This window comes from Thunnus thynnus, chromosome 4, assembly GCF_963924715.1.
Source record: "Thunnus thynnus chromosome 4, fThuThy2.1, whole genome shotgun sequence".
Lineage (NCBI taxonomy): Eukaryota > Metazoa > Chordata > Actinopteri > Scombriformes > Scombridae > Thunnus > Thunnus thynnus.
The window spans coordinates 19,640,671-19,660,862 of record NC_089520.1 but is presented as its reverse complement, the minus strand read 5'-3'; the positions used below and the strand labels follow the sequence as shown (position 1 = coordinate 19,660,862).

The following is a 20,192-nucleotide window of genomic DNA, read 5'->3' as shown; positions in this document are numbered from 1 at the left end:
TTAAAAAAACAAAAACAAAAAAGTTCCAAAAAAATATTTTTATTTCCAAACAAAACAGTAAAAACAATTTAAGAAGTACAAGTTTACTCTGCAGTCTTCTTCCCACGTTTCCCAGTTGCTTTGGAAGCAGGGGCATCACTACCTGCTTTAGCAGCCTTGCTCTGCGATGCCTTCCCTGCTTTTGCCTCCTTGGCGGTTTTTGCTTTAGTTTTGGCTGAGTCAGAGGCTCCGTCGTCATCCCCATTCTCAGCGGCTTTTTTAGCTTTTGGCTTCTTTGCTGGGGCAGCCTTTGAGGTAGTGGCCTTCTCGTCTGTCTTTGAGGTTTTGGGTGGCTTGGAGTCCTAAAAACAGAAAAAAGCCAGTGTCAAAGGGCTGTAGCCAGGATGTTATAAATACTGGAGGTCATTAGTTAGCAGCTCTGGATAATTTTGAAGATGCTTGAAAGTTATGTAAAGGTTTATATCTGGATTTTCTATGAGTGATTAATTCACCTAGTTATTGTCTGTTCTACTAAACAGTTGTAAAGACTATGTATGCTCAGTCAAACCACATGGAAACATATGTAAATAAAAGGTTAAATAAGGAAAAGAGCCATTTATTCATTTAAACACTGTTCCATGTCAGTTTTTACTCATGATTGTCCAAAAGCCAAAAAAGGCCAAGAATAAATTTAGGTGGGAATTTTTTTTTTTTTTTTTTTTTTTTTTTTTTTAAGTTTGTGCATTTATCTTGCAAAACTGTCAAATTTAATGACACTGCATCAGTCTCAGAGCACTCAGTCTCTCACCTCCAATGACTTGGGTTCGTCGTTTTCAGTGTCTTTCTTCTTCTTCTTCGTGGCACCTTTATGAAGTCACAAAGTTAATATACCTCATAAACTAGCCTTTATTAGTTATAATCATTTTACCTTTACCTGTTTTTTTGGTCTTCTTGGCTGCATCCTTTGCTTCATCCTTGGCTGCTTTTGGGACTTTTTGTACATTAGGATCCATGTTCTCAGTTTTTGACTTTGGCTGCTTGTCTTGTCGTGCAAGCTTATGACAGATAACAAAAAGCTGAGATTAGTGGAGTTATTTAGCTTGTGTGATGAGACTGCAGACCTGACATCTTACCCTGAATTTTCCCATTGCGCCTGTAGTGACATTGGAGTTGGCAGGCCTCACCAACGTGCCAGTCTCGATCCCCTTCTTCAGGGTTCTGCGGACTAAGTGCTTCAACCTCACCAGATCCACTGAGGGGTATTTTTGTTTAATATAGTTCTGTATCGCCTGGGATGAAACCCCCTTTCGCGAGTCCAACGCTTTAAGTGCTTCTTTCACCATAATAGCTGTGGAGGGATGAGCTGCAAGTTTCCGCAGCGTCGCAACATCTAAGAGGAAACGTGCACAAAGTGTATTTATGCTTTTGTGGGGAACAAGACAGGTTTAACACTGACCACAAAACATTACTGGACATTTTAAAATTGTTTTAAATTATATGCTCAGTCACATCGATCTCTATTTTAATGTGCATTTAAATCATCTGCGCACAGACCTGATTTACTCTCGACCTGCTTTTCAACCGGGGCGTCGCTGGAGGACGGCACAGGTGGATCAGCAGAGTCCGCTGCTTTCTTTTTCGGAGGCATTACTGAGAATCCAATATAAAAAAAGAGAAAAATATAACACAAATGGCAAGATCTCTGAAGTCTAAAAGTAAGCTACACTACAGATACATGGTCAGTGTCTCCCTCTTTATGCAGTTGCTTCCGGTAAAACGAGACCAGGTGAATCACATTAGATCAGGTGCAATCCATTAAGCTTTGCAAATTAAAGCCATTAGGGATCGCAGCGAGAGGCGTCATCACACGTCCTGCAAGGACCTTATGAATATTGTCTTTGAATGTGGACTGTTACCAAAATGCAAAGGTCATCAGCGATTTGCAGTATTTTAGAGAAATGCTTATCTCATTTGGAAAAAAAAGATCATCATGAACTCTAACTATACACCAAGCGTGCAATAAAAAAGTGGTGGATTTAAAATAACCAGGCATAAAGCGCACAAACCTCTGTGTCAGATGGTTTTCTGTTTTTATCAGATGACAAAAGCAGATGCATAGAAGAGGTCTCTATTTGCAGCCTTTATAGTGGTTTCGGTGTTCTTGTGTTGCAGCCGTATGAAATGCGATAACGTGGGCTACATAACTGTCATACTGAAAATATACACTCAGTGATAGCAGGAAGCTGTATATAGGCTGACAAGAAAGGACTGACCCTTAAATACAGTTTGTAAGATGCTTCAAGAAATAGTGTACCAAAGAAATAATCGAAATGATTAATAATAGTAATAACAAAAAAAATCCAAATTGGTAATCAATGGCTCACCTTGAAAACAATTTGTTTTACTGGGGATGATGAACAGCAGGCAAGTGGATGGACTTTTCTCCAAAGATATATTACCAATCTTGCAGTATTGGCTCCAGGACTAGAACACATAGAATCAACAGAAATGATGAAATAACTCCCTTTGTCATCCTTCTTCACTGGTTAACCCACACTGTGCTGCTTTTGATCTAAATATATGATACAAATGATAATTTGTGCGTTGTCTGACAATTTATTGTTAAACAAGTTGTGGAATGACTGAGAGGAAAAGTGGAGCATCAGTCGAGTTGGATACAGTGTACAACACTGAGGGAATACTGAAAAATTGGAGTTGTTTTTCTTACTTTTCTTTCTTTTTACCAGTCAATTGATATTTACATTGCTACTACAAGAAAAGAGGTCCCAGGATAATGTAATGGGTCTGTTGGACTTACTTGAATTGTCAAATGTTTGGACATGCAAGCATGATTCCTAATGTTTTAAATACTAAACAATGACAGTGTTCATACACACACATTTTCAATAAGTGACAGGACTTGTTAATGAAGTATTTACTTTACTAGGGAGAAACATTTCTCCAGGCAGTACATACAAAGTTTAGAGGGCGAGGCATTAAATTTACTGCGATAAAAACGACAGAAAAACACAGAGCTTCATACTGAAAGGCAAATGCAGATCTCTGTGAAGAAAAGTCAGCACTAAAATGGGTAATGACTACAAAAAGATCATGAACATGCAAGGTCTGGATAAGAATGGACAGTTTCAAAAATAAAAGACTTTTAGAGGATGTCATGAACATAAAGTACATTTCCTTTATCTCACAAAAAACACTTTTTCTATTTTTGCCATTTAGACCAAAACTGGTGATATGTCAGTGTCATACATGTATATTTTATTTGTATAAGTACTTTGGTTTCTGTTTCAGATTACAGGGAATATGGCTAGTGGCTGTGGTTTGGCAAGTAATTAACAAAAGCAGCTCTGTTGGTTGTACAAGTACAGTATAAGCTTCACTGCAACATTATTCTTGATATATGAAGTGAAATGCAGATTTCTGGGTGAAATGTTTAGGACAAAAATGGGAAATAATTGCATGTTTAGGGCAGACCATGAACATGCTAAGTGTGAATTTACAGGTGCGAGCTACTTAAAAAATAACTCTTTAAAGCCCTACTTCTAATTTAATTTAAGTATTCTGTCACTTAAAGCATCAATAATCGAAATTTTCAATAATAAAATGAATTGGATGACCATGTGTAACGTGAGATTCATCTGAAACAAGACTCCAAATTAATGATAATGGTGCTTTGTAACTGCTGGATGTGTAAATATGCAACTACTTGCTAACAAGTCCACTATATAAACTTGATAAATTGATATGTCAATGTTGTGTTCACAGTTTGTTTCAGCTGCCTCCAACTGGTCAGATTAATAATTATTGCTGGTTCAAGACTGACTGAAGTTGTTTGGCTTCAATTTTATCATGAAGTTACCTCAAAAATACTAAAAACAAGACCAATTAAATGTGATGACACGGGTTTGGATTTATGTGATGTACAGTATGTAGCCTGTATCACCAGTCCTGCCTGATTTAGCAAAAAACAACAGATAAAAGAAAAAAAATAAGAGAAACAATTATAAAACAACATAAATGATGAACAAACGTTTATTTCTCAGACACAGTTAAACAACACTGTGGTAGATTTGATCTAAATATACCGCACCACACATACTGAAGGCTGAATAAAATATTGTAAAGTTTTTCTGTGGCCTGTCAGTGTGGTTCATTTCTGATGCTTGCTGTGGTTTTCCTGAGAACAAGTTCTGCAAAATGACACTCCTGTATATCAAAGTCCATGTAGTCAGACACACAAGTGTAGTCTTAAGAAATACGTTTGCATTATTTTGCTTCATCATGGCTGGACACCTTTTGTTAGTCTTCCTCATATGCAAGTTAAACCTCTAATTTTAAGTTATTGATCAATTATTATTACATCTGTTTCCCTCGTTAACTTGTTGTTTCTCCAACAGATTCCTTTCATGAGATGAAAGCACAAGGTCAGTCCTGAGTTTAATATTAATTAATAAACAGCTGCACTGTCATAGTAAGGACAGTTTATTACAGTCTGCAGTTAATTTGATAATTTGTGTACATAGATGTACAGTACATTTTCTCTACTTCCTATACAGTACATTAAATCACAATTTCTCATTAGGAATTTCTCCACATTAATGCAACAATTCAGTATTTGATGTGATAACATATTTCCTTCTCTAAATTTTCAGCATCTCTTCCACCTAAACTGACAGTGAATCCACAGGTGATCACAGAGACAGACTCAGTCACACTGAACTGTCAGGCTCCAACATCAGTGTCTCATTGTTATTTCCACACTTTAAGTGAACAAACTGCCACGGTCCTCCCTTGTCTGTATACACTGACAGGGACTGAACTGCTGCAGATGGCACATCAGAGATCACCTGCTGAGGTTGAAGTGAAATGTTATTACACTGCCATGTTTGGAGACACATATTCTTCACACAGTGACTCATCCTCCATCACCATACAGAGTGAGTGACTGTTACTTCTTATCTACTGATATTATTATATCTTGATACAATATCAGCACAGGATAAGTGGCTTGGTGTTATATTTCAGGTGTACATGTGTTTTTAGGGGTTGAATACCAAAAATATTCTGAGTAATGACAATTTTGATTACACTTTGTATTACATGTTACAAACTCACATCAGATGAATTAAACTAAATTATTATTTTAGATGGTTGTTAAGCATGATAAGTGTTGTATTGTATGAGTGTAGGATATCTGTAAATGCCAGCACAGATTACAGTGTACTTGATAGCAAAGTGGCACATCATAGCTTTGACTTTTAATTATTTTATTAATCTTTCTGATAGGTCAGAAACCACAGATGACTCTCCAGCATTTTGATGGTGAATATGTTCTCTTCACTTGCTCACTGCCTGGATCTGCTAATCATGATACGAGATGTAACCTGTACTTTGGAGAAGCAAGTCATCCAGTAAAAACAACAACCCTCTGGAGGGAAACGACCTCAACAAACTGGAAGTTCTGCCAGTTTACTGTCTCAATAGATGATTTGTTGACACATCTACGTTCTGTTCTGAGAAAGGATGCCAGCTGTGATTACACCTTCGGAAGTGAACCCAACTCTTTGTCTCCTCGTAGTGGTGGATACAGCTTGACTGGTAAGTCAGAGATGACATGAATACATGCTACACTGCTACAACACATCCATTTAAAAGTCAAAAACATACATATAAATGCATACACATGGTCACAATTGTAAAAACCAAACACACAGTTGTCCACACATGAGACTGACAGGGCTAAATCTACCTTCCTTTCTTCTATTATTGTAGATATTGTAGACAAAGAGTCAAGCAAGATGCAGACAACGCCAACACTTACTATGACCACAGGTAGGTCAGCTGCAATATCACAAATCACTCTATCACTATATTTGTTATTTTTAATAGTTTTAATCATTGCAGCATTTTACAATAAATAATTACTATGAAATAGTGCTGTCAAACTGTAACTGACTGTCATCAATACTGAGTATGCAGTGGACATTCCTTCAAGATTATAGTGACAAGAAAAAAATGTTATTCACGCATTCCATTCATGAGATGAAAGCACAAGGTCAGTCCTGAGTTTGATATTAGTTCATAAACAGCTGCACTGTCATCACAGCTTGAACAGTTTATTACAGTCTACAATTAATTTGACCATTTGTGCACATGGACGCAGAGTACATTTTCTCTACTTCCTATACAGTACATTAAATCACAATTTCTCATTAGGAATTTCACCACATTAATGCAACAATTCAGTATTTGATATGATAACATATTTCTTCCTCTAAATTTTCAGCTCTTCTTCCACCTGAACTAACAGTGAATCCACCGGTGATCAAAGAGACAGACTCAATCACACTGAACTGTCAGACTCCACCATCAGTGTCTGTGTCTCAGTGTTATTTCTACACTTTAAGTGGAGGAACTGTCACAGTCCCCTCTTGTGTGAAAACACTGACAGGGACTGAACTGCTGCAGATGGCACATCAGAGATCACCTGCTGAGGTTGAAGTGAAATGTTTTTACACTGTAAAGATTGGAGATATAAATTCTCCATCTCCACACAGTAACACAACCTCCATCACCATACAAAGTGAGTGATTATACTGCTATGCTATTTACTTAATGCAGTATCAGCAGACACACTGCAGCATTCAACAGTGGGGTCAAGTGGCATTAGTTTTTTTTTTAAATCTTTTTTTTTTAATGTGTATGTGGATTTACTATTCGATATATGCAATGGAGGTGTTTCTTTATAGCAAGTGTCACGGTGCAGGTAGTAGGCTACTGGTAAATGATTTGCTGTCAGGTCCAGAAGATTTAATTACCACTGAACTTCATGTCTGTACCAGCTGCTAGCATGCAGGCCTTACATGAACCCTGATGAGCTTGACACACTTTGAGCATGTGCTCTACTCGTCCCTGACAGCATTGTTCACTCACCTGGTTGGTTGGAGCTGAACCGGTGTCCTCCTCGTTTTGTCAAACAAATAAGCTTGGTGTTGGTTTCAGTTCATTTAAACAAATAAGACCATCCTCCCAAGAAAAACAACAAAATCTGTCTTTTAAGCAAGTTCCCCAAAATGCCATATCAATTAACAAAGTATCTAAAGGCCATAGTAATTATCACAGAAGCAAATGAAGAAATATGGTAATGTTATTATAGAGCAACAAAGTCCACATAGTGAGAAGGAGGGTGGGATGGATGGGTCAACAACACAGGACCTGCTTATATTTCAGCCCGTGTGAGATCAACCTTCTTGAGGTTGGCAAACAAAACACAGATGACAACCTGTGATCGTGACACTTGAAAAATGCAATTATTTAATTAAATTAAAATGTGTTTACTTCAACATTTTCAGCACTTCTTCCACCAAAAGTGAAAGTGAGTTCACCGGTGATCACGGAGACAGACTCAGTCACACTGAACTGTCAGACTCCACCATCAGTGTCTGTGTCTCAGTGTTTTTTCTACACTTTAAGTGGAGGAACTGTCACAGTCCCCTCTTGTGTGAAGACACTGACAGGGACTGAACTGCTGAAGATGACGAATCAGAGATCACCTGCTGAGATTAAAGTGAAATGTTTTTACACTGTAACACATGGAGAGACAAATTCTCCATCTCCACACAGTGACTCATCCTCCATCACCATACAAAGTGAGTGACTGTTACTTCTTATCTACTGATATTATTATATCTTGATAGTGTCAGCACAGGATAAGTGGCTTGGTGTTATATTTCAGGTGTACATGTGTTTTTAGGGGTTGAACACCAAAAATATTCTGAGTAATGAAAAATTTGATGGTAACACTTTATAATACAGCCCGCGTTTTGCGGTGTAACTTCCTCGTATGAATCCATACATATAAAATACTTTCCGGTTCTTACTGGTACTTAAATGTAGGTACAGCGGTAGAAAACGAAACAACGTGAAACAAGGGAGTAACAATTGAGGTTTTAAAGTGTAACTTCCCAACATTTACCATGTAATTTCCCAGAACTTATGGTGTAACTTCCTCGTATGAATCAGTACGTTACATGTGTATATGTGTACTAAAATCAAATGTTTTTGCTTGTGGCAGTTATGACAATCATTTTTTTATGCATGTGTTTGACAGGCAAGCTTCACCCACACTCAAGAGATTTATTATGCTTATGTCTTCTACTTCATTGTATGAATTTGAATAAAACAAGTCGATAAATGGGTCTATACTTTTGAAAATTGGCTCCTAGCAGCTATGTTGGTCCAGCACTGCAGCAGCTCATAACAGGCAATTTTACCTCTCTCCAGTGCACAGCTATGAAAGGCTTGTATTGTCATCTGAGGATGAAAAAATAACAATACAGTAATGTAATAATATACATAGTATATCTTTAATTACACAATAGTAAGGTACGCAGGAAGTTATGAAAAATGATTTTATTCTTTAATTACACATAAACCACAACATATGTGCTGTTCTCCCAGTCTTACTCTGTAGGTACAGACTAGTTACCCTATAAGTACACAGTAACAACAGGGAGTGGGCTGTATTATTAAGTTCACACTGTTCCCCAGTCCTTACTCTGTAGGTACAGGCTAGTTACCCTGTAAGTACATGGTAATAACAGGGAGCAGGCTGTATTATTAAGTTCACACTGGAACATAATCCATTTTTTCATCTTCGGATGACAATACAAGCCTTTCATATCTGTGCACTGGAGAGAGGTAAGATTGCCTGTTATGAGCTGCTGCAGTGCTGGACCAACATGACTGCTGGGAGCCAATTTTCAAAAGTATAGACCCATTTCTCGACTTGTTCTATTCAAATTAATACAATGAAGTAGAAGACATAAGCATAATAAATCTCTTGAGTGTGGGTGAAGCTTGTCTGTCAAACACACATGCATAAAAAAATGATTGTCACAACTGCCATGAGCAAAAACATTTGATTTTAGTACACATATACACATGTAATGTACTGATTCATACGAGGAAGTTACACCATAAGTTCTGGGAAATTACATGGTAAGTGATGGGAAGTTACAACGTAAAACGCGGGCTGTATTATAAAGTGTTACCAATTTGATTACACTTTGTATTACATGTTACAAACTCACATCAGATGAATTAAACTAAATTATTATTTTAGATGGTTGTTAAGCATGATAAGTGTTGTATTGTATGAGTGTAGGATATCTGTAAATGCCAGCACAGATTACAGTGTACTTGATAGCAAAGTGGCACATTATAGCTTTGACTTTTAATTATTTTATTAATCTTTCTGATAGGTCAGAAACCACAGATGACTCTCCAGCATTTTGATGGTGAATATGTTCTCTTCACTTGCTCACTGCCTGGATCTGCTAATCATGATACGAGATGTAACCTGTACTTTGGAGAAGCAAGTCATCCAGTAAAAACAACAACCCTCTGGAGGGAAACGACCTCAACAAAATTGAGAAGAAACTGGAAGTTCTGCCAGTTTACTGTCTCAACAGATGATTTGTTGAAACATCTACGTTCTGTTCTGAGAAAGGATGCCAGCTGTGATTACACCTTGGGAAGTGGACCCAACTCTTTGTCTCCTCGTAGTAGTGGATCATGCTTGACTTGTAAGTCTGAGATGACATGAATACATGCTACACTGCTACAACACATCCATTTAAAAGTCAAAAACATACATATAAATGCATACACATGGTCACAATTGTAAAAACCAAACAAACAGGTTATTTGGTTTCTAGTTCTGTGAAAATAACAGCTCAAGTACACAAATAATTACGCTGTTTCACACAGTTGTCCACACATGAGACTGACAGGGCTAAATCTACCTTCCTTTCTTCTTTTATTGTAGATATTATAGACAAAGAGTCAAGCAAGACGCAGACAACGCCAACACTTACTATGACCACAGGTAGGTCAGCTGCAATATCACAAATCACTCTATCACTATATTTGTTATTTTTAATAGTTTTAATCATTGCAGAATTTTACAATAAATAATTACTATGAAATAGTGCTGTCAAACTGTAACTGACTGTCATCAATACTGAGTATGCAGTGGACATTCCTTCAAGATTATAGCGACAAGAAAAAAATGCAATTCACGCAGAAGTCAATATTTTAAATGATGTAGATTTGGACATTTTAATTTTTTAAATTGTGCTGTATTACTGTAAAGACACATATTGAACTCAAGAGTCTGACTTTACACAACAGTACATCTTACATTCCTACCAGACAAAATGATTGATTATACTTCACTACATCAGTTTACTTCAAACACTCGATGTTAAGATCACTTTAAAGTTCACAATCATCTAAAATACATTTGGCCTTCAGTAATAGTAAATTAGTGTTAATGGAAAGCATATGACATTACATAAAATACAACTTACACTGATGTACAGTAACAGATTTAAATATGTTGCAACATTCTTTCAGTAAGGAAAGAAACTGTATTTCTTTAACCTTAAAGACAATATTACAGTAGCGCTGAAGTAATCAGCAATTTGTTACATCTAAATCCAGAAAATCATCACATATCACTTATATATTTATTAATATATTAAGAATTTTACTTTTTTTTTGTCTTCTTAATGACCAGGTCTTCCAAGCTATCGTAGGGTTTCCACTCCCGTAAAACCCACATCAGGTAACAAAATTACTAATAATAAGAAACACTGTATGTATGTTTTCCATTGAATATTTTCACATGTACTTTTCTTAATTACCAGGTCAGACTGTTGGTAAGCCGACTAACACTGGTAATTCAACCTCTACATCCCTCTCACCTGTGAAAACGACCTCAGGTGGCACAATTACTCAGGTTCTTAATGATCCATGTTGACTTCTAAGAACATATTGTGATTTTTGTCATTTTTAATTTTAATGTTTTTGTGTGTTCAAGGAACGTTTACTGGTATAACTATGACCTCTCCTGACGCAGCTCTTACGAATCAAGCATCTAATGATGAAATAACAGGTAGACTTACTTTTTAATTACTGCATAAAAAAAAAGTTTTCTATATTGACCACGTATTTGCTAATATAACTCACCTAAAACAGGACATCTATCATATTTTTTTCTCTGATTCTAAACAAATATTTACTATTTAATTTTATTAATAAAAATGGAGACTAAAATTAATATTTAAAATTGACACATTATAAAAACCTGTAGGTAATGTGCTGCTCTCTTCAACTAAGTCATCTTCAAACCTCACCTGAGATTCAGTAGCTCTGCAGTTTGTTGATTTTGGGCACAAATTAAGTTTCCTGCAACTAAAAAAATATTGCTTTGATTACAGAACTTTCTTATTAAATCAGTGGTTACTGACAGTTTGGTTCTTCTTTAAAAAGGACTGTCCATACGGCCATGATTTTTCTTGTACGCAATTAAAACATCTAGCAACAGCCAAAGCTATACAAACAGTAGCTCACACACACTGTGTTTCAGTCATGTCATGTTCTTTGTGCAAAATGTGAATAAAATGAAAAAACAGAACAAAAAAAACCATTATATTAAATATATTAAAAAATTACTTGCATACCGGCAAGGATGCCTGATATTCATTGGTTAGTCAGAGAAGAAATTATGTGAATCAAATCAGTGGGCCTGTGCCGTCAGTCTGAACATTTCATAATTTATCTTGAGAATTAGTTTGAAGGGCTTTTCACACTGCACTTAGCCCACAGCTAAAATCATTCTTAGAGCATTCTTAGCCCCAGGCAAAAAAAGCTTTCACACTTGCACAATCCAAAGTGGGCTAACCCAGACTTTAGCCTTGACACTACTGTACGTTTCTGTTTTCTGCTGGGTTTAAGTATTATGGAGGCTATTGCTCTGCAGTGTCACAGTGAAACAAGCTGTATTTCATAATTACGATGGTTAATATATCCTTAACCTGAATTGAAATGATTCATCATGTTTACAACTTTATTCACATTAAAGTCCTGTTAGTTGCAATGACACTTGTTTGTGGCCTTTGTTGTTCCAAAACAGAAACGTGGATATGGAAGTTGGTAGTAGTTGTGGTTGGTTTTGGAGTAACTGTAGGTGTCATCTTGCTGGGATTTGCACCCCTCTACAACCAAAGCACAATTGGTAAGACTTTAAAATTTTACCCCAACAGAGTTTATTTCAGTGTCCAAGAAATCTGTTCAAGATGTGATGTGAGGTTTTTTTTAGCATGGCGATATGTTGTTCAAAGTTGCTCAAGTTAGAACTTGCTGATTTAAATAACATTATTTCTTTATTGTCTCATTTAACCAGTTTGTTGAATAATACTGAAATAAAGATATTGGCTTGAATAGTCATAGTCATTCCAATCACAATTAAAAAAACAAGGTACATGGGATAAGCTGGAATACATATGTGCTTTATTCTTATTGTAAAACCCAACTGCAGTTGTAGGAAATCTTTGATGTGGCTTCACATTTCCTTTAAAGAAGTTTAGTTCTTTTTGGTACAACATAAAGAAGTGACTTGTATTCAATATTTGCATTTTATTAGGGATTATTACAGTTTCGCAATGTCAAGTTAAGCAAGTCCATTTTCATTTATACAGCCCAATATCACAAATGACAAATTAGCCTCAGGGGGCTTTTATTATCTGTACAGCAATACAAAATCTTCTTTCCTCAGATCTTCGATTCAGACAAAGAAAAACACAAACCCCCAAAAGACCCTTTATTGGGGAAAAAATTGAAGAAACCTCAGAAAGACCAACAGAGGAGGGATTCCTCCTCCAGGACTGACAGACATGCAACATATGTTTTGTGTGGAGAAAAGATCAAGATAATAACATTAAAATATGGAAAAACAGGATGACAGAATTATAGATAAACTGATAACATATATTTCAATGATCAGATTTTGATGATTTTTTTTTGCTTTTTCTAGAAAAATGTGCTTTCAAGAGGTAAGAAACTTTGTCTCTTAAACATTCCCAGGTTAAACCAAGTTGGTGTCACCTTCTTTATCATTGTTGCCCAGTTTTAAATTCATAGTTTCAGACATTCATTCATCAGGATTATGTACCCCTTATAACAAAACTGATTGGGCTCTCAGTTAATCAGACTAGCAGTGATGGTTATGCGGGTAAAACTAACACCCCCAGCACATTGAAAACATACGTTGTAGTAAACAGATGTCTGAGCTGTCAGGATTGAAAGGATGTCCTGTAGACTTGTATGAATGAGACTGGATATTACTAGTCGGCTGATAGCCAATCAGATGATTTATAATTAAGTCAGGATGTGATGAATAAAGTACTGATAGCTGTTCAGGTATTCAGAAATGTTTGGGAAAACCAACACAATAACACAAACTATATTTATTTGGATTTTACATTCTTCGTTTATATAACTAACGTTTTCTATTATTTTCATTTAGACCAAAAGCCATCATCACTGGTAAATCAAAGTATTTCTTCCTCTTTTGCATTCGCTGTAATGATCATGTCAATGCAATTGATCAGTGTTATACATGTATATTTTATTTGCACCTGTTTGTCAAAGTGTACTAAGGAGTGCTATGGTTTCTGTTTCAGATTACAGGGATTATATGGTAAGTCTCAACAGTGAATGGGGATTTGAAAACTTCTGTTTCTGCTAAGAGGTTTTCCTTCATGACTTGTCTTAGTCATGTCTTACATGAGGTTATTCTCTCTCTCCCTCTCCTTTATCATTTCAATTAAGAACTTGCAGGCTGGTTATGATGAAACCTACAGTATCGTCATCTATAAATGCAATATTGGTGAGCTGATTTTCTCTTTCTCTTAACTTGAATGAAGTGTAAGGTTCTAAAATGTTGGGGAATAGTTTTAATGGATTACTTAAGCATGACCACTATGGTCAAATTAAATTAATTAATACCTGGAAAATACTGCATGTACTGTTTATTTGGTAAACCTGAGATTGAAGAATTATTATTACTTTTACCAATGGGGATTTCATTTTTTTTAGAGTTACCTAGAAGATTATAAATGGATTCTGATGTTAATAGATTGGTCATGGAAGCAATATATAATTAACTTTTCATATCAAACACTTAAAAGTGACCGTTGAAATGGTTATGGATTTTATCAAAATGCCAATGAATGGATACATGTAAAAGCTTTATTTAGGTTATTATTTTAGGTTTACATAACAGATGACATGAAGGTTGTTGTACAGAGATGATTGTAAAGAACATTGAACAAATATAATATGAGCCACTTGGTGGCCCCAGTGCTTAAAATTTGCTAGAATTAAAACAAGTATAATTAACATTTCAGGAGCAGTCATGAAAATGTGTGAATTCTATAAGTTGTTATTGTGGCATGACAGATATTCAACATTTGCAACTTTTAAATCTCAATAAATGAGAAAGGTTCACTGAGAAGAATTAAGTCATGTCTGTTTCTTTCTTTTCACAGAATAAATACCGAAAACTCTTTTGCATTCGCTGTAATGATCATGTCAATGCAATAGATCAGTGTTATACATGTATATTTTATTTGCACCTGTTTGTTAAAGTGTACTAAGGAGTGTTTTGGTTTCTGTTTCAGATTACAGGGATTATATGGTAAGTCATAACAGTGGATGGGGATTTGAAAACTTCTGTTTCTGCTAAGAAGTTTTCCTTCATGACCATGGTGTCTTACATGAGGTTACTCTCTCTCTCCCTCTCCTTTATCATTTCAATTAAGAACTTGCAGGCTGGTTATGATGAAACCTACAGTATCGTCATCTATAAATGCAATACTGGTGAGCTGATTTTCTCTTTCATTTCACCATGAATGCAGTATAAAGTTCTTAAAATAGGTTTGAGAATTGATTTAATGGATTACTTACTCGTGACTACTATGGTCAAATTAAATTAATAAATACATGAAAAAACACACCATGAACTGTTTAATTGGTAAGCCTGAGATTAAAGAATTATTACTTCTACCAGTTAAGTTTTCCCTTTTTGCAGAGTTACCTAGAAGATTATAAATGAATTTCTAATGTTAATAGATTGGTCACGGAAGTAATAAATAATTAACTTTTTATTTCAAATACTTAAAAGTGACTGTGTCAATGGTTATGGATTTTATCAAAATGCAAATAAATGGACATATGTAAAAGCTTTATTCAGGTTATTATTTTAGGTTTACATAACAGATGACATGAAGGTTGTTTTACAGGGATAGATGATTGTAAAGAACATTGAACAAATATAATATGAGCCACTTGGTGGCCCCAGTGCTTAAAATTGACTAGAATTAAAACAAGTATAATTTCCATTTCAGGAGCAGTCATGAAAATGTGTGAATATGTGTTGTTATTGTGGCATGACAGATATTCAACATCTGCAACTTTTAAATATCAATAAATAATCAAAGTTCACTGAGAAGAATTAAGTCATGTCTGTTTCTTTCTTTTCACAGAATAAATACCAAAAACTGAACCTTAGAGGAGCGAGCTGCATCTCACCAGGGGGATACAGTGTACAGCTCTCTAAAGCCATTTTGAATTTCAAGTGTTGTTTTTCTTGCATCTTTATTTTCATTTTGCTTTCTTACAATGTTTACACTGTTTACATTTTTTAGAACAGTGTAATGCCTTTGTTGAATTCTACTGAATGGATAGAAAATTGCTTTAAATAATAAAAACATTATACACAACTATTAAAAAGAAGTCCCATTTATTTCAAAAGTTGAAGTTCAGGTTCATGTTTAATCGTAAAGCTCTAGACACAAAACAAGTTTCTACAAAGTGCTTTACACAAGAGGAGTGATAAACAAATGTACTTTTTATGTAAACAAATACAACACACATACACAGAAAACAGTAAAAACCAACAAAACAAGATTTAACCTACAGTAACACAAAGAGATAAAAACAATCACAGCTGTTTAGTGAAGTTATTTCCTTGTATACAGTATACCTTGTATAATAAGAAAATACATTTTAAAAGATGACTTAAACATATTAATTAAATCAATGTGACACTTTATCAACTTGATGTAAAAACACAGTTTATGCAGCATAATTTGGATATGGTATTTTACACACACACACACAAACACCAAAGAGAAGTGAAACTGAGATGCTGCTCATCAATAGTTCTGCCCATCTCTGTTTAAAGGTACTCTGGGAAAAACAACCAGAAAGCAAAAGAAATGAGGAACAAACTTACTGTCGTCTTTCTTCTGAGGTTAGCCACATGATGTAGGTAGGTAGATTAATCTAAATAAAACACGTAGTTAGTTCTTTGAAAAGGATGTTTGGTGTGTGTATTTCCGTGGCCTGTTTAATAGTGTGATTCACCTCTGATGCTCGCTGTGGTTTTCCGGAGAGCGAGTTCTGCAAAATGACATTTCAGTATGTGAAAGTCATAGACACAAGTGTAGTCTTTAAAAGAGTCCTGGTCAGTCTTAGTGTTCAGCTTCATCATGGCAGGACTCCTGTTGTTTGTCGTCTTCATGCGTAAGTTAAACCCTCTATTGATTCTTTCATCATTAATATACAAACCAATGCAGGTTCACCTTGCAAACACTGGTTAATTCTTTAGATTACAGCCCACAGTGTATGGTGTAATTATTCCCAATTTACAGTGTAATTTTTGGTCCTAACTAGGTGAGAAGATCATACATACCTCGTAATATTAAAATAGATACCTGTCAGTTTAAAAACTACTTACAGTATAAATTCTTTAATTCCCAGATTGTTACCACCTTTAATTGCTAATGTAACGTGAGGGTTCGATAGGTGGTAATTTGACACTCTTCATGAGAGAAAATAGCAGGATGGAGACAGATGACTTTTTAAGCAGCCTTTTACTCTTGCTCCCGGCATCAGAGTCATAACAACAACACTTCCTCGTCTTTTAGGCACATGTGACTAAACCAACCAATCATAAGCTAGACTGAGGCAGATCCAACTGTAATGAGGTAAAACCACAGAAGCAGATTCAATACTGTTTCAACCTTAGCAGGATGCTGATGCAAATATTTGAACTTGTAAATATATAAATAATACAGCATCGATATATAAATAATTAACTGTGTAAACATTGTAAATACATATTTTGTGAATTAACTTGAATGTATAAATTAACTTCACTTTTAAACCTTACACTAACTTCACATCTTGTTCTCTTGTACCTACATCAATATATACTGTGCTGGTACACCATCAGCACAAACAATTACACTGTAAATTGGGAATCGATGCAGGCCGTAATCTAAAGCATAACCCAATCATGAAATCAATATGCATCGTATGTATATTAATATGTATCAGCATGTTAATATACCACAGCATGCCTACCTCTGATTGATAGAATTACACATTAGGTAAAGTTTTAATCTGTCTACATCTTGTTGAAGTTCTTAATGAGTTATTATTGCATTTATTTACTTTGTTAACACATTGTTTTTCCAACAGATTGTTTTCATGAGATCCAAGTACAAGGTCAGTCTATGACCTATTGTCTTTCATGTCCTGCTGTACTGTTGTCACTGTATGGGAAGTTTATTAGGGCAAAAGGGGCAAAGACCCTATTGTCTTTCATATGTTTGTTTCTTTCTTCTTCTTATTAGGGCCTGAGCCCCAAAGGGGCGAAGACCTTATTGTATTTCATGTGTTTGTTTCTTTCTTCTTCTTCTTCTTCTTCTTCTTCTTCTTTCTTTATTATTACGCCACTTCAACCCTTAATTTGACCCCCTAAACATGCTCAAAAACTCACTAAATTTGGCCTGCACATCAGGTCTGGTGAAAAATTTGATAAAATGTAAAAATTATCCCCCAAAGTGCCAAAATGTGCTCTATAGCGCCACCTATGTATCTAATATGGCTGCCACGGCTCATAGGAATGTCGTAGAGAGATCGAACCAAAACTCAATTATTCGTCTCATCAAGACCTACAAATCATATGCTGACACCCCTGACATAAATCCAACAGGAAGTCTGCAATATGCCCATCAAAGTACGACTTTGCGCCAATTTTGGACCCCCAAGAAATGCTATCTCTCCTAGGGCGTTAATGGTATTGGCTTCAAACTTGAATGACTTATGACACTGTGCTGAACAAAAGTTGTTAAAAACTTGTAATAACTCGAACGGTTTAGATCTAGTAAGCCCTGAAAGTTGTAGTGCCACATCACATCTTACAATGTAAACCAATGGGGAGGCAATCTCTAGGCATGGACTTTGTATCAAACAAATGGCTCTGATGTCTAAACTATAAGTCTGACCACTTTGAAACCTGTATCAATGGATTTGCGACGAAATCTCCTACAAAAAATGTGATTTTTAATGTGAGAATTGGCCAAAGTCATTTATGAAGATATTTCACAAGACATTCTCCTCTCCAACTGAGAGGGAGAGAGAGAGAATAGGAGGTTGGGGGGGGGGGGGGTTGAATGGAGCTCATTGAGTGAGAGTGACAGTTTAGTGATAAAGTGCTCCAGAAAAATAAAATCAAAACTAAAATTTGTAGGTCTGTACTGCAGTTTTTCCTTTATTAGGGCCCAAGCACCTAGTGGTTTGCTCACACTCTCCATTCAAATATATATATATATAAGTATTTTTTGGTGTCCAGCTGCAGTTACTTATTGTCTCTATACATCTGACAGCAGTGTTCAATGCTTACTTTTTTGTCGAGGAGTACATGTGTTCCTAAATGTAAAAAATTAGGAGCACACAGAAATTTAGGGGCACACTGAAAAATGTTCAAGTAACTGTTAATTAAAGACAACAATTTATCACACACATATTTAAATGCTTTGTATGTGTGTGTATGTAAATCAAAATGTATGTCCTCTTTAGGAGTGCTTGATTATGGCAAAAAGCATAATCACAATTATTTCTGCTCAATATTGACATCACGGTTTTTTAACAGGTTTACTTATTGACCATTGCCGATTTATGCACATATTTTTCCCACTTTGCTGAGGAAACATACTAAGTATGATCAAAAAAGACAATATATGATGGAAGAACTCATATTTGGTCTTGTCGTTGAAGCGTGTGGCCGTGGCGTGGCGTTGAGTTTTGATGTTTCGCCATGACGGAGGAAATTGCTATGACTTTAGTGCAAATGCTCCAGTCTGCCCCAAACTTTGCATGTTTGATAAGAGTCCCGGTCTGAACACGTCCACATGACAATATTCCATGAATGATGCTAACTGGCTGAATAGCGCCCCCCACAAAATTGCAGCAAAGGAGCCCCAGCAGCGGGCAAAACAGCGGACAAAGGAAGTGATGTTTATCTCCTTCTTGTACTGTCTGAAAACAGCCCGGGTCTGAAGACATCTACATGCCTGTGATAGAAGCCCTTCGACTGTGCCGCGGCCCAACGTGCGCAAGGGCGCAAAGGCCCGTTCAACGCTGCTTGCAGCTTTAATTAATTTGAGTTTTTTTACACAAATTAATGCAACTATTACGTATTTGATAAACATATGTTTACCTTTACATTTTCAGCTCATCTTCCACCTAAACTGACAGTGAATCCACCAGTGATCACAGAGACAGACTCAGTCACACTGAACTGTCAGGCTCCACCATCAGTGTCTGTGTCTCAGTGTTATTTCTACACTTTAAGTGGAGGAACCGACAGAGTCCCCTCTTGTGCGAAGACACTGACAGGGACTGAACTGCTGAAGATGACGAATCAGAGATCACCTGCTGAGATTAAAGTAAAATGTTATTACACTGTAAAGACTGGAGATATATATTCTCCATCTCCACACAGTTACACAACCTTCATCACCATACAAAGTGAGTGATTATACTGTTATGCTATTTACTTTATGCAATATCAGCAGAAACACTGCATGATTCAACAGTGGGGTCAAGTGGCATTAGTTTTTTTTAAATCTTTTTTTTTTAATGTTTCTGTGGATTTACTATTCGATATATGCAATGGAGGTGTTTCTTTATTGCAAGTGTCACGGTGCAGGTAGTAGGCTTCTGGTAAATGATTTGCTGTCAGGTCCAGAAGATTTAATTACCGCTGAACTTCATGTCTGTACCAGCTGCTAGCATGCAGGCCTTACATGAACCCTGGTGAGCTTGACACACTTTGAGCATGTGCTCTACTCGTCCCTGACAGCATTGTTCACTCACCTGGTTGGTTGGAGCTGAACCGGCATCCTCCTCATTCTGTCAATTGTGCACTTAAGCTTGGTGTTGGTTTCAGTTCATTTAAACAAATAAGACCATCCTCCCAAGAAAAACAACAAAAT

The 20,192-nt window shown here is 36.1% G+C and overlaps 2 protein-coding genes across 2 annotated transcripts; one reads left to right on the top strand and one right to left on the bottom strand.

The window, feature by feature from the left end:
- Positions 1–23: 23 nt before the first annotated feature.
- h1m (linker histone H1M) lies at positions 24–1,743 on the bottom strand. The gene is made up of 5 exons (XM_067587357.1): positions 1,534–1,743; positions 1,113–1,369; positions 914–1,034; positions 788–843; positions 24–341 (listed from the first exon to the last, which is right to left on the bottom strand). The coding sequence occupies exons 1-5, from the start codon at positions 1,625–1,627 to the stop codon at positions 84–86; spliced, it is 786 nt and encodes a 261-aa protein (XP_067443458.1). The 5' UTR covers positions 1,628–1,743; the 3' UTR covers positions 24–83.
- A 1,527-nt stretch (positions 1,744–3,270) lies between these two features.
- LOC137180809 (uncharacterized) lies at positions 3,271–19,449 on the top strand. The gene is made up of 13 exons (XM_067586057.1): positions 3,271–4,421; positions 4,650–4,934; positions 5,284–5,595; positions 5,770–5,829; positions 10,580–10,627; positions 10,883–10,957; positions 11,978–12,079; positions 12,878–12,896; positions 13,370–13,389; positions 13,527–13,543; positions 13,675–13,732; positions 14,526–14,542; positions 19,429–19,449. The coding sequence occupies exons 1-13, from the start codon at positions 4,409–4,411 to the stop codon at positions 19,447–19,449; spliced, it is 1,047 nt and encodes a 348-aa protein (XP_067442158.1). The 5' UTR covers positions 3,271–4,408.
- The last annotated feature ends 743 nt before the right edge of the window (positions 19,450–20,192 follow it).

Bases quoted from the DNA above. Each gene is read 5' to 3' on its own strand.
- h1m (XM_067587357.1), bottom strand. From the start codon at position 1,627: ATGCCTCCGAAAAAGAAAGCAGCGGACTCTGCTGATCCACCTGTGCCG. The intron at 1,370-1,533 runs GTCTGTGCGCAG...GTTTCCTCTTAG, and splicing joins GCAGGTCGAGAGTAAATCAG to ATGTTGCGACGCTGCGGAAA. The intron at 342-787 runs GTGAGAGACTGA...TTCTGTTTTTAG, and splicing joins ACGAACCCAAGTCATTGGAG to GACTCCAAGCCACCCAAAAC.
- LOC137180809 (XM_067586057.1), top strand. The intron at 5,596-5,769 runs GTAAGTCAGAGA...CTATTATTGTAG, and splicing joins TGGTGGATACAGCTTGACTG to ATATTGTAGACAAAGAGTCA. The intron at 5,830-10,579 runs GTAGGTCAGCTG...CTTAATGACCAG, and splicing joins AACACTTACTATGACCACAG to GTCTTCCAAGCTATCGTAGG.